At 40.3% G+C, this 13,154-nt stretch overlaps 1 protein-coding gene across 5 annotated transcripts in view; it reads left to right on the forward strand.

The window, feature by feature from the left end:
• The window catches only part of LOC113012735 (CAP-Gly domain-containing linker protein 4), a 59,153-nt gene extending 57,250 nt beyond the window's left edge, over positions 1 to 1,903 (forward strand). For all 5 annotated transcript variants that reach the window (XM_026153044.1, XM_026153043.1, XM_026153042.1 and 2 more), the window contains 3 exons: positions 822 to 886; positions 996 to 1,074; positions 1,400 to 1,903. In XM_026153044.1, the coding sequence (XP_026008829.1) occupies positions 822 to 886; positions 996 to 1,074; positions 1,400 to 1,766 (511 nt within the window). In that variant the 3' untranslated portion in view covers positions 1,767 to 1,903. The remainder of the gene's footprint in view (positions 1 to 821; positions 887 to 995; positions 1,075 to 1,399) is intronic.
• The last annotated feature ends 11,251 nt before the right edge of the window (positions 1,904 to 13,154 follow it).

The raw sequence follows: 13,154 nt of genomic DNA on the forward strand, positions 1-13,154 counted from the left end.
TAGAGTACAACATATGGGCAGGTGTTTAAAATGAAGCACCTAGCCATACAGCTAGGAAAGAAAAGGTCGCCCTAAAGAGATCGCTGAATTTTTTAGCAACAATTCAGTTTGGGAAATTTCTTCCCTACTAGGTGTTCCAAAAAAATAGTAACACTGCAAAATGGAAGTTAAGGAACCACAACAACTGAGCCCTGAAGTGTTGGAAAACACAACATTACAGTTGGGTTGCAGAGTGTGGAGGCGCATATTAGCTGCAGAGCTCCAAACATCCTCTGGCATTAACATCAGCACCAGAGCTGGGAGCTTCATGCCGTGGCTTTCCATGTAGCTGTAATGTATCAGTACTCAGTACTTTTGTCCACGTAGTGTATAAATGCTTACCACCACACAGCTGAAACTCTACCATCTGTGTCAGTGCAACAACATGGTTGCTAATTTGTTTCTGTTTCCGGATGTAGATTGGCTCTTTGTATGCTTTAGTGTTCCTGAATGATCACATCATTTAGTTTTCTGTCACTGGCTCCACCAGCCTGCTGTTTTTCTGTTTATGAGGGACAAAGTGGGCTTTAAAAGGATAGTGCCCTCAAAGGGAGAAGGGCTAAAACAGCTCTGGGGGAAGGGGGCTACATCAAGCATCACTGCAAGATAAATAAGGAATGTTTTTAAATTGTGAATCACGCAATGCCACCCTAGTAGGGTCCAAGAATAAAATTAAGGAGCTGGAAACAAGCAAATTGGGGCCCATTTAATGAAAATTGTTTTTATAAACTCCAAAGGTTGTCTCATTCTGGGAAAAATCAGTTGCCTGCTTCTTTTTGCAGAATCCATGGATCTGTTGATTGCCTTTCAGAGCTCACTTCCTCGCGCCTCAGTCATCCTCTAAGTGGTAAGAATTCTGCCTTCATTACAACCTTTGAACTACACTAAATGTGACTTTGCATTTATTATTCTGTGTGTTTGTGTTGAAGCAATTGACTCCTGTTTTTGCCGTGCAGGGACAATTCGTCGCAGTTTCAGCACATCATCGGCCATCGCCACTCCGAAGGAGACGAACAGAAGAAGCCCCGTTACCAGGTGTGTCTGCCTTTCCTGCATATTCCTCGTATTATTTCCTCCCCAAGCTTTCCAGCTTTATCCGAATGCAGCAATGACTGAATCAATACTGATAAGAAGCAGTGGTATTAGTCAGCAAAAGGTTCTTTTAAATGGCCAGTGCATGATTGTGGTTATAATGAGCAAGAGCAGGAAACTGAGAATCAATCCCTCAAACACAAAGCTCCCATGAATCTCCTGTTTGCTTATGATTTATTCTGTCACACTGCCTGCCTTTTCTCATAAATCTTTCTTACTGTATTTTTTTTGCTGTTTCCACAAACAAAACAAAAATAAAATAAAATAGGAGTCGTTCCAATCCTCACCGCCGGCGTTGGAGCACCCTCAGTGGGGGCAGTGGAAGTATTCCTGGAAGCACCGCAGGCTCAAGTCCCTCTCCAAGCTCTGATGGGCAGGTCCACCTCCACGTGGGCATGCAGGTCCTGCTGAGCAGCGCCAATGAGATGGCAATCATCCGTTACCTGGGCACAGCAGACTTTGCCCCAGGCCTTTGGCTGGGTCTGGAGCTCCGAAGCCCCAAGGGCAAGAATGACGGCTCAGTGGGCGGCCGTCGCTACTTCAGCTGTCGACCCGGCCACGGTGTGCTGGTCCGCCCCAGCCGTGTCACTTATCGTGGCATCAATGGTTCACGCTTGGTGAATGAAACCAGCTGAGGTCTGTAGGACGCTTTCTGTTTATGATCCGCTCAAAGCAAAAAAATTTGGGTGTAAACTTCTCCCTCATTGCATTGTGCTCAATAATGTTTTCAGTCATGTGCTGTTGTAACAGGAATAAAACCAGTTAGTAAGTACTTATTTTTTAGGAATTAAAGGGGCCTTGAAAGCACTTTAAAAAGTTAACACTAAATTCTAAATAGAATTTGTTTTGCAAAATGGGTAGGTGGGTGAGGGGGTCTTAATAAGACATTAAACACTGCACTACTTTAAATGTAATTGCACTGACAAACATTACTAAGGTAGATTAGAATAGGATAAAGTGGATGTTCCGCATGTCCGCGAGTAAAAAGGTTTTCTATACCCAAAGCTAATTTTGATCACATCAAATGAGATTTTTATCAGATAATTTAAGAGTCCACTATCTAACCAAAAGAGTGCATGCGTTTGTGTGTGTATGTGCGCATGTTAATTAAGAGCACTTTGAAACAAGAGAGAATGATTGATTTTTTACCACGGTCGCTATATGGCTTACAGATAATTGGCGGATACCGAATCTAAACTGAATATTCGCTTTATGAATCAATGAGAATTAAAAAAGAGATTTAATTAAGCTCAGACCTCCATCAACCTCTGTTAAAATACAGCTGCATCAACAGGAAGTGTTTCCTCCTGTGTGCATCAGTGTCCCCCTCAGACTGTCTGTTAATTTGACGTATTGTGCTATGGCACAGCAAAAATCTATACCCATCTGACTGTGATTCCATTATGGTTGGCATCATACTGATAACACTTTTAAAGAAGTGATGGTATTTGGATAGAATATGACATGGAATCAGAAGCTGTTCTTTTAAAAAGTGCATTAACTGCAGATGGGAACACACGAGATGAGTGAAAAGCAGATTTTAAAGAGACCTTTCACAATGAAGTTTTATGTATGGTTGCTCTGGACTGTAGTGCTATTTATTCATCTTCGACGTGTCTTTAATGCTTGTTGGCCAGTTTCACAGATAATGGCTGTAAAAGTGTCTCTTAAATAGGATGGAAGTAGATGGCACTTGCCCTGTGATGCTTAAAATGTCAAATAATGTACATCTGAAAAATGCTCTTTCCAGAAATCATTCCAGAAACTGTATAGTAAGAGTCATTCATTCACCTGTTACTAAAGGCTCTTATCTGTGACAGGATGTAAACATTAATGGTGCCCTCATCAGTTAAGCCTGTAATGTTGGCTATCTGCATGCTTTCAGTGACTGGCAAATGTAGAGAAAACATAAAGTACAGCATGAGATGACGGCGAGGCTAACGTCTGTCTGTATATCTATTCCTCCACATTGATATACTGCGAGTGCTTAAAATTATTGATGATTATTTGTAAGATGTAAGACCGCGCAGTGATACATGCATACTAAATATTATCCCAACCTTTTCTTTGTTCGGGGATGTAGATCTGTACTGCAAAGACACTGAGGTTTGAGTTGGAAACGCATAATTAAAAATGGTCTCGGATGCTGCTCAACTAATGGAAGAGAATAAGAGTTAATAATATTCATGAAACTGACCAGGTGTTTGCTCATAATTATTACCGAGTGTCCGTATTTTCTTCTTTATTGATGCAGAAAAATACTGTCACGAACAGTGTGCCTCGAGTCCATAATTATACATAATGTGGTATGCTTCCTCATTGACCTGTGCAGCGAAGCACATCCGACACTCGGTAAAATTTAGGCTAATTTAAAAGTTGGCTCATTTTTGTTTAAAGTGGATTGTTTATTTAAATACACTTAATAATAACCTCCAAAACAAAATGACTTGTTTTCTAAAGCAGGTTGCTTTTGCTGCGAAATAACCTAATATTAAAAAAATCTGCCATGCAAACAAATTCGAGTAGCTTAATATGATCCAGCACCAATGTGCGGGCGAGTACCTGCTTTTTGTTTTTGTTTGACTGCGTGGCTCTTCAGGAGAAAATGTTCAGTAGGAGAAAAACTAAATCCTTCATGAAACGACTCGCAACAAGATTTGTGAATGTTTTTGACCTAAAAGGATATGCTTTCTGGAAAATGGTGCTGCAGATGCTTTTAGTATTAATTCCGTTGTGTTTAAGAGAACGTGGACATTTCCAAAAGAGACGCGTGCAAAAATGGCAAAATATCACTACAGGCCACAGGAAAATGTACCTTTCTGTTCTCTCCTTCTCCTCAGCATTGTCTAGACTGGTTTTAGCTGCGCTGTGACAGATTCACATCTTTTATCCGTTGGAGGGAGCATTAAATCTGTCAGAGCTGTCACACTTTCAATTTGCATTATAACCCGAATGTGAAAAAGCTCATTGTGATTCTATACTTTGAGCTGACTCCTATCATTTTTGAACCGTGTAATCTGTTAATGCCAGGTGTTAAATGTGTGAGATTTAAAGAGTGTTAGCAAGTGATCTAAAAGCCCTCTTGAATGTTCCCACCTTTGGTATCTAACAGTAAAATATGATATCATTGCATTTGTAGAGTGATGAATGGAGCGTAATTGTATTTGATGCTTAATTAAAGCAGTGTGACACAGGAAATATGCAATCATCCAGAAGCTTCAAGCGCAGAGTTTACTATCTGATTAGAGCTGTGTGAGCAGAGGAGTCAGCGGAGAACAAGCCATTGATTGTGCATGTTGAAAAACAGGCCCAGTATTCAGTAAAACACTCGTGTACCATCCAATTAGGGCGTGTATGCCACAGCAGCAGTTGTTGAATCACCAGTGCCCTTCTCTCATTGATCTGTCTGGTCAGGCCCCGTCGTGATTGAGGAGCAGTGGTGGGTAGACGCAAGGTTGTCTGAAATACCCACCACGGTGGAAAATATTCCCACTGAAACATTTTCAGCGCTTACAAAAAGCTTCTCATTTATATTAAGACCACCGCTGTGGTGGTTCCTGCAACATTTCAGATCTCATCTTCAGACTGTGGGTGTTTTCTTTAACTCACTTCCCTCTACAAATGTATTTGAAGTGTGTGGCTGTGTGACACGGGGCTTTGTTCTGATGTTGTGGGTTAAAAAAAACAAAACAAAAGTATTTGTAAAAATAAATAAAAGTTTCCAATTTGACCTCTTATCTCTTTCCTCTTCTGCTCTTTGCTTTTATTGAGTGTGTTTGCCTGACATTCTCAGATTGTTCACAAAGAGCTGCCTTTAGGGACCCAAAAAATGAAACTGCACAAGCACTTTGAAATGGTTACACGTCTGTTCACTTACCATCCGATTCCACCGGGGCTCATTTCCGTCAAAGCTGAAAAGCCTGGTGTGGAGTGGCATTGTTTGCCAGCCTGGGCACACAAATTCAGGTTTGAATGGGAGTGACGTGCGCTATTATACTGTGATTGTGGAACAAATAGATGTTTGAATGGTTGCATGAAATTGTTTTCAGTGCTTATTGTTGCTTATTTTTATAGTCCGCACACAACAGGGGGGGAAAAGAGGGCAAGGGAGAGGATCCAGTGAAGCAGCGTCTGCCTGTCCAAACCACTGACCGAGTGATGGTTTCAAAGGTGAGAATGAAACGAGACGCGCAGCCATTGTAACTAAATAAATAAATAAATATAGCCAAGTGGTATTGTCAGACATTTAAAAAAAAAATACAAACTGAGTGCCAGGAACCCACTTTAGTAAAAAATGTCACGTTTCAAATTCAGTCGTTTGTATTTATTTGGACAAGCGTCTTCTATTGTGGAACTCCCATCGTGAAAAACAATCCCCTGATGACTTAATCTAATATTTATCTCACGCTAATTTAAAATAATCATCGTTGTGTCTGATTTGAGGTAAATGGAGAAGTTGTCAGGTGGGGAATGAACAGTGTGCTTGTGCTTAAGACTTCAGTGGGAGAATAAGGGCATTTTTATCTTATTTAATGTCCATGAAAATGAATTGGTGGATGCAATTTTAACACATTGAATAGTTATTTTTGTCTGAAACATTGTGATGCTTTTGAATCAAAACAATGTTTGTTTTTTAATGTCGGTAAGGTTAATGGAAAGTTGCTTTATTTTGTTTGTTTTTTTGCATTGAACCACGAATGACAGAACTTGAGTTGCAAGATGCAGAATCTGCAGAGGTAAATGGATCAGCTGACAGAGAGAAGCCTGGTTATATCTGGTCTGGTGTTTAATTGCATTAGAACAATTGTTGTTCATCTGTTACCAGACCAATATTTGTAATAGATAAAAGAAACTGTGTAGTAGAACAAACACAAATAGAGCCAAAGTAAATAGAACTCATGAAAAGAGCCTCCTTCGTCACCTTAGGTCTATGGAGGGTTAATGGTCTGACTGCACTGTATTAAGTGGAACAAGTATTTGTTCCACTTAATTACTTCTGATCTTAAGGTTATAACTTATAACTGGTTATAGCAAACACATAACCAAATAAAGGGAACCTTAAATGGAGATAGTGCCGTATTGCTGAACCTCAACTTTATATGCATCCTGAAGGTAGCCTGCGTGACAGGAGTCCTTACACCGAGGATGTCACTTTTACTAAATTCTTTATGGATTCTCTTCTGTTTTGAAAAAGGGGAACAAAGTGCACATACTGTGCTACATTATTGTTGCTATTAGTGCAAGTGCTTATGTAAATGACTTGTAAATGTAAATGGAGGCACTGGAGGCAGCTTGCAGAGAGCTTCAGTTGATGGGCAAAGTTTTGAGAAATGCAGTGATGCTTCTGTTTCTAGCCTCTCTGCATGGTGATGTCTTTGTCGCCTAAAAACATTGCAGCACAAATGCTTTTCATCTTGAATATAGCCTTTTGAAATGATGAAAGGGCCTCCCTGGAGCACACAATGGCGCTGTTTAACTCATGCCCCACTGTGTGAAATACTTGGGCATTAAAGGTGCATGCTTATTTTCAGATAATGGAAAAGCATCAGAAGAATTTGATTTGACTCAGGTTATGTTTATGGAAAGGTTTACCGTTTTGGAGGGTTGTGTAAACCAGTGTAGGATGCTTTTGTTTTTTAGGATTTTGGCTGTTGTCATTTTATGTTAAGTGACATGAGAATGCAGGTTGCACAGATGCATGAGAGATTAAACTGCAGCACAAACTTCTGTGATTGGCTATTACCACAACTAATCATGCAACGAGTCATATTATTTCCCAGATAATTGCATTAAAATGCTCCACAAGACTCCAACACCACAAACACGCTTGATAGGTTGGGCTCAGAGAGTCAGATTAAGTGAGGTAGATCCCAGCAGGTAATAAATTCACTCACTTTACAGCAGTGCCAAAGGAGGAAATTACCTCCTGAGACTAAACTGTTTGCACCAGGGGGGAGGCTGGCTGCTGTAAAGTCATGCATCTTACCAATGTACACAAAAGATGGCCGGAACTACCATGATGTACCATGACATCATCCTATGTCCTTTGGGTCCTACATTTTAAGGGCTTAACATTAAGGGTTGCTTTTTTGTTTGTTTGTTTTTGTTTTGTTTTTAAACCCGTATCTGTTAATTAGTGCTTAGTAAAATTAAAATACTAGAATTTTCGTGAGACTATGAAGCGATACTTTCAAACATGATGGATCACACAACTGGCACAGCTGGCATGTAAGGAATATGATTTGCTATTACGAGCTAATGTACACTGTCAGCTGCACAGGCCTCTACAGTTGTAGGCATGTTTACACTGCAGGGATAATCCTGCTGCGGCCTCCGTGCACCCCGTCGGCTGGCTTACGTACAATAATGACCAGCTCTCTGTACATAATCCATGTTATTACACAGCTACTTTACCAATGAGTGGTAATGATTTGACACAATTTATTTTTATTATTATTTTATATTAATCACCCAACCATTAATGTAGTCGTAGAAACACTTAGAATTAAGCAGAAAGTGCATAGTGCTAGCCTCAAATCCATGGATCTTAGTCTCATATCTCTCCTGTCTACTGACCTCATTATATCCTGGTGTTTCCTCTTTTTCATGCATGCCACGCTGCTTTTCATGCTGATTACTGCAATGCTTGAGGCTTTTTGGAGAACAGCAGCTCTGTCCTTGTGTCAAACATGGAGAACGTTTCAAACAGCGAGGTCAACATTCTCCCAAGTAATCCCTGAGAGCAAAAGCTCAGTCTTCACACTGCTCTCAACACTCAGTTTCAGAAAAGTGTTTTCTACCCTTGGCTCTGTATGATATCAATAAGTGTGGATATTCCTTGTGTTATTATTGCAGACGCATAAACCCCACCCACCTGCAGCCAGTCAGACAAGCGATTGGTTAAAATGCAAGGAATGAAGCTGAAAGGGTAGCTTCAAGATAACAACAGATTACTACAGGAGCTTTAAAGGATTTACAGTTTAGTGTTCAAGAATTCAAATATGATGCTAAAAATTAGATTAACACCTCTCTGTGTGCAGGAAATCATAACGGCAGGCACAAATCACATGGCTGCCTAGTTGAATCACAGATTAGGAGCTTTGTTCACGCTTTATCTCATGTTTTGTCTCTCTCTACATCTGTCTACTGTCACATAAAGGAAAATAAAGGCTGCGCTCCAGATTGGCTGAGCTGTGGTAAATCAGAGTGCTGTTGGTCTTTGCCAGCTGTCTTTTTGTGCAACTTCTTGAAGTAAATGCTCAGCTAATTTCTTTTTCCGGAAAACCAACCACACAGGGTGCCAGGCCTGTCAGCTCGGACAAGGAAACTGAGGCTATACAGTTCACACAGTTTCACCAAAATTGGACAAACGGAGTCTTTACTTCTACAACATCGGGATGAGGGGGTCAGAATTTGTTGTAAATGCAAGCATGAAAGCATGGATCCATCATGATTTGTGTCAATGCTTCAAGGTCTGACTCACTATTAGCAAGATGTATCTAATGAAGTGGCCCATCGCTGTGTTTCCAGCATGTAAGAGATGCAGATTGGCCCTAGCCTCTTTGGCACGTTACTTCTGGCAATGCCTTAATTTCTAGTACTTGAGTTCAGTCTGACGTTTTTTTTTTTAAACGACTATTCACACAGGTCCAATTTTATTTTGCTATAGTGGGCGAGAATAGCAGGAATCTGTTTTACAGGACACGTTTTACTTTTTATTTTCTTGTTCAGAATTTAAACCAAACCCGTTTCTGACACTTGTGTATGTAATTAAGATGTGTGTGATGTACTGGATAGAAATGTCACGTGTCATCTTGCAGCCATCTGTGGAGTTTGTTTCCAGGACATGTTGTTGACCTTTTTGCTTTGTGATAATATTAATTGCGACTTTGAGATATTAACATATTATTGAAAGAAAATTCAGAACAGAGAGTCCAAACTGTCTGTGCCGTTTGGCGTCTTTGTCTGCCTGATGTAAGAGCTCATGGCAGCTTGTAAAAGAGTCTGTTATCTCGAAGCAAAATTCTTAAGTTACAGCATTTGTTGGAACTAAGGTCAGACTGAATGTCAGTGAAAACCAGCCTGGCATCTTTATAAGCACCATTTCATTTTCTCATGAATTGTCTGTGGAGACTTGTCTTGCCCTTTTGTTCCTCCATTTTCAGTTCTCCGGTACTCCCAAAGAAGTCTGGTTTCTTTATCGAGCCATCGCACAGCTTTTGTATTAACACAGTGAACACATTTAAGATATTTCTTTTATACTGTTTGTATAGTCTGTTGATGACTTTTTAGTTGAAAGACTGTCTTTTTTTCATACCTCAAGAGCAGTAAAATCTATCCACCACTTATATGTAGCAAAATAAGTAATGTAGACCTGCCGAGTCAAAGTGGAGTCTCTGCCCTCGCTTATTAAATGTTAGTGAGAGAGACAAAAATCCATAGTCTGAAAATTTGACCACCAGCGGACTGATGGCATTGAGTTTGAGCTTTGCAGACCCACGTTTACATGTTATCACAAGAGGGAAGAATTATTTCACATATATTTCAAAAATATGTGAAACCACTGGTAATGTGGGCTACTGTTGTTCATGTTTCTGTTATTGTCTCTTTAGCTTAGCCTTTTTTGAACAGGAGATACAAATAAGGATATACAGCCTTGAGCCACCCTGCTTTTCTTTAGTTTTTGCTAGGAAAATGGGAAATAGTGCACTTATTTTATTGAAATGTATCCAAACATGCAGTATTCAAGGGAAAAAGTCAATGTTTGGGATGACCACCTTTAACTTTTAACACAGCCTGAAGTCTTTTGGGCAACTTTCTAGTAATTACTTTAAGGAATCTTCAAGAATAGTTCTCCAGGCTTCTTGAAGGACGTTCCAAACCTCTTTTTTGAATGTTCTGCCTTTTGTTTCGTTTTCTTTCAAGATGATCCCACACTGCTTCAGCAATGTTGGGGTTTTCCCACACTTGGTTTGTTTCTGTCAATGGTACACTCCGCTGTGGCTGCCTTTCATGTTCAAGCCAAGTTTTTAACCAAACGGCAGTCGACGTACACCTGGTGTCATCACTGGTGAGAATTCAACCAACAAAGAGGCTACAGCTACAACAGTCCTTCTCTTTGCATAACCACAGTTCTGTGCAAACTCAGGACCGTGAATCTCAAACAAATCTTATCCCCATACAAGTCAGACGGGAGGCTTCATCACTAAGCTTAAATGGCTGAGGCCAGTGGTTAGTGCATAAATCAAGGAAACTGCAATCATTCTGCTACCCCACAGGCTGTGCAATCAGAGTAAAAATCAGATATCTAATCCATTATTTTAAAGACCTGAAATTTCCATACATTACCACTCTAATGTTTGGTGCATCATCCATAATGTGGATCATTTTAAAATATACTGCTGACTGTATTCATTCGTGAACAGTGTATTTCCACCGCGGACAGCTGACAGATTGGTGAACGCCAGGGTGAATTAATAACATTCAAATGTACCGTATAAGCAGGCTGTTTAGAGCCGATGGAAGGTATCAATAAAGATAAAAAATAAATATTTAACAAAGTCAGAAGATATTAAAATGCTGAGTCATAAACAGTTAACAACTTATTAATATTCTGCAAAGGTGTTTTTTTTTTTTTCATGCATCGATGCTTCTGAAAAACAGAACTTGCTTGTTCGATAGTTGCTGTGCCATAAAAGCCTTTTTTCAAATAAAAAATACCAGATTATGAGTAATCTAACCAGAAGAATGGATGGGACTGTTTCTAGTAACTAATAGTGGGTAAAATCACTTTTTTGTGCTGTCCTGCTTCATAATAGAGAACATTTCCTGCCTCATTAGTAACAAATACTTCATAGCTATGAATTTACCCTTAATTTAAGCTTTTGAAACGATGAAGAGATGAAATTTATTAGTTAATACACTTCGAAGTGTGTGAATGAGCCACTTTGAAGGCGCTGTGCAGATTGGTGACGGTTTATAGCGCTAACTAGAGATTTAAATCTGTGGTCCGCAGACTGCTGACTGTTTTTAATTGGCCTCTGCTCTCCAGCCCATTACTGCCAGCTTTTACCAATACTACTCAGTCAACACTTTTTCTTGTGCCAATGCCATTTACAGCTACTGCAGTCAAACTACAGGCTCTAAAGTGATAACGCTTATCTGCAAGTACATAGTGGACGTCACGTTTAATAGCCCTTGTTTTAAGCTTTACTTCATTTTTTTAATGAAGCACCATCTACTGTAAATATGAATAGAATAAAATGGTGTAAAATGGGAACTGTTGTTGGCTTTTTTTGGAGGTCATAGTTTGAAGGTCATGGGTTTGAGCCTGCTGGTTGTTCAGGGCCTTTCCGTGTGGATTTCCATGTTGTTTTTTGTGCCTTTGCCGGATTTTTACGCCACCTCTTCCCAAAGACACTGTAGGTCAGAGGCTCTGAGGAAATGTCCACATTAGTCATTGTTTTCATTTTAAAATGTATACTTTTCACGTATGTGCATATTAACACTACTCTGGGGTTTCAGGACTCCATAATCAGAGACTTTTGAAAATGCTACTGAGACAGTCGGGCGATCGTGGCTCAAGAGTTGGGAGTTCGCCTTGTAATTGGAAGTCTTGGTCGTTGTGTCCTTGGGCAAGACACTTCACCCGTTGCCTACTGGTGGTGGTCAGAGGGCCCGGTGGAGCCAGTGTTCGGCAGCCTCGCCTCTGTCAGTGCGCCCCAGGGTGGCTGTGGCTACAGTGTAGCTTGCCATCACCAGTGTGTGAATGTGTGTGTGAATGGGTGGATGACTGGATGTGTAAAGTGCTTTGGGGTCCTTAGGGACTAGTAAAGCGCTATACAAATACAGGCCATTTACCATTTACAGTCATAGTTTAACAACTCCAGGTTTGTGTGTTCGAAGCTTTGGTAATACCTTACCAGTCACAAGAACTGAGGCTGAAACATCACAGGGTCATTCCATGAGATGCCAATCAGGGCCTCCCACCTGAGCCACCTTCCCAGGGAAACTTTCAAGGGTCATTTCACCACGTGGGACAGGTAGAAGGCTCGCTATCGCACATAAAAGGTTTCATTTTTACTTGCATTTTGACACCAGGCTCCTAACCTAGCTTTGATGCAATCACTTCTATTTCTAATACAGTTGTTTTGTAAGACTTGTCGCTTTCAGCTGTGAAATTGAGGAAAAGCTTGGTGTTAACATGTTCGACTTTCAGCCTTTTCCAAATTCTCACGTCGTTTGAGAGAAGGGTCTCAGGTGGCAACATTTCAGATTTTACTGATTTCATATGGACCATGTAGCCAGGCTGAGGTACAATTTCATGCATTGTGGAGTTTTTCAATGCTTTGATTTTTTGTAAATTCTATGAAGATCTTAGAATTCACGTTAGTTTTATGCATTTTTTTTCTGCAAATGACCAGTCATCTGCTTCCAGTTTACAGATTCTAGCTGGAGGTAATTTAGACTTTTGCTAAAAGGCATTGGTGTGTATGTAGTGGACTATCTATTAGCGGAAAATGTACAGCAGCTGAACGGTGAAAGTCATGTCCTTGGAGAAATTTCAGCAAAGACCTGACACAGGACCTGAGAGATGCATCTGGCCCTTCAGCTGATCCATCTAGTGTTCACTGAAGCCTTATCAGAAACAGTCTCAGTGGAAGAGTGGCTGTCAAAAAGCCATTGTTAAGGAAGGGAAATGGGAAGAAGAGGCTGTGGTATGTCAAATTTACACAAGAAGTGGACTAAATATCCATCTGTGAAGGCTGCGTAAGCGATTGGCAAGATGACAGCCTAAACTTTCTTAAGCAGCTATGTTGACGAATAAGAGTGGTGATACCAAATCCAGCCTTTAAGCTTGTTGCACAAATTCTATTTTTGCTTTTTATCCTGTGCATCTATGTACGCATTCCCATATTTCAATTAATTGCTGCATGTATTTCAGTTTTTCCTTCCAAAACATGGCTCAAGATTTCTGCACAGTAGTATAAAAATTGGACAGTACTGAGATCAAAATCCTGCAG

This window comes from Astatotilapia calliptera, chromosome 19, assembly GCF_900246225.1.
Source record: "Astatotilapia calliptera chromosome 19, fAstCal1.2, whole genome shotgun sequence".
In the NCBI taxonomy this organism is placed as follows: domain Eukaryota; kingdom Metazoa; phylum Chordata; class Actinopteri; order Cichliformes; family Cichlidae; genus Astatotilapia; species Astatotilapia calliptera.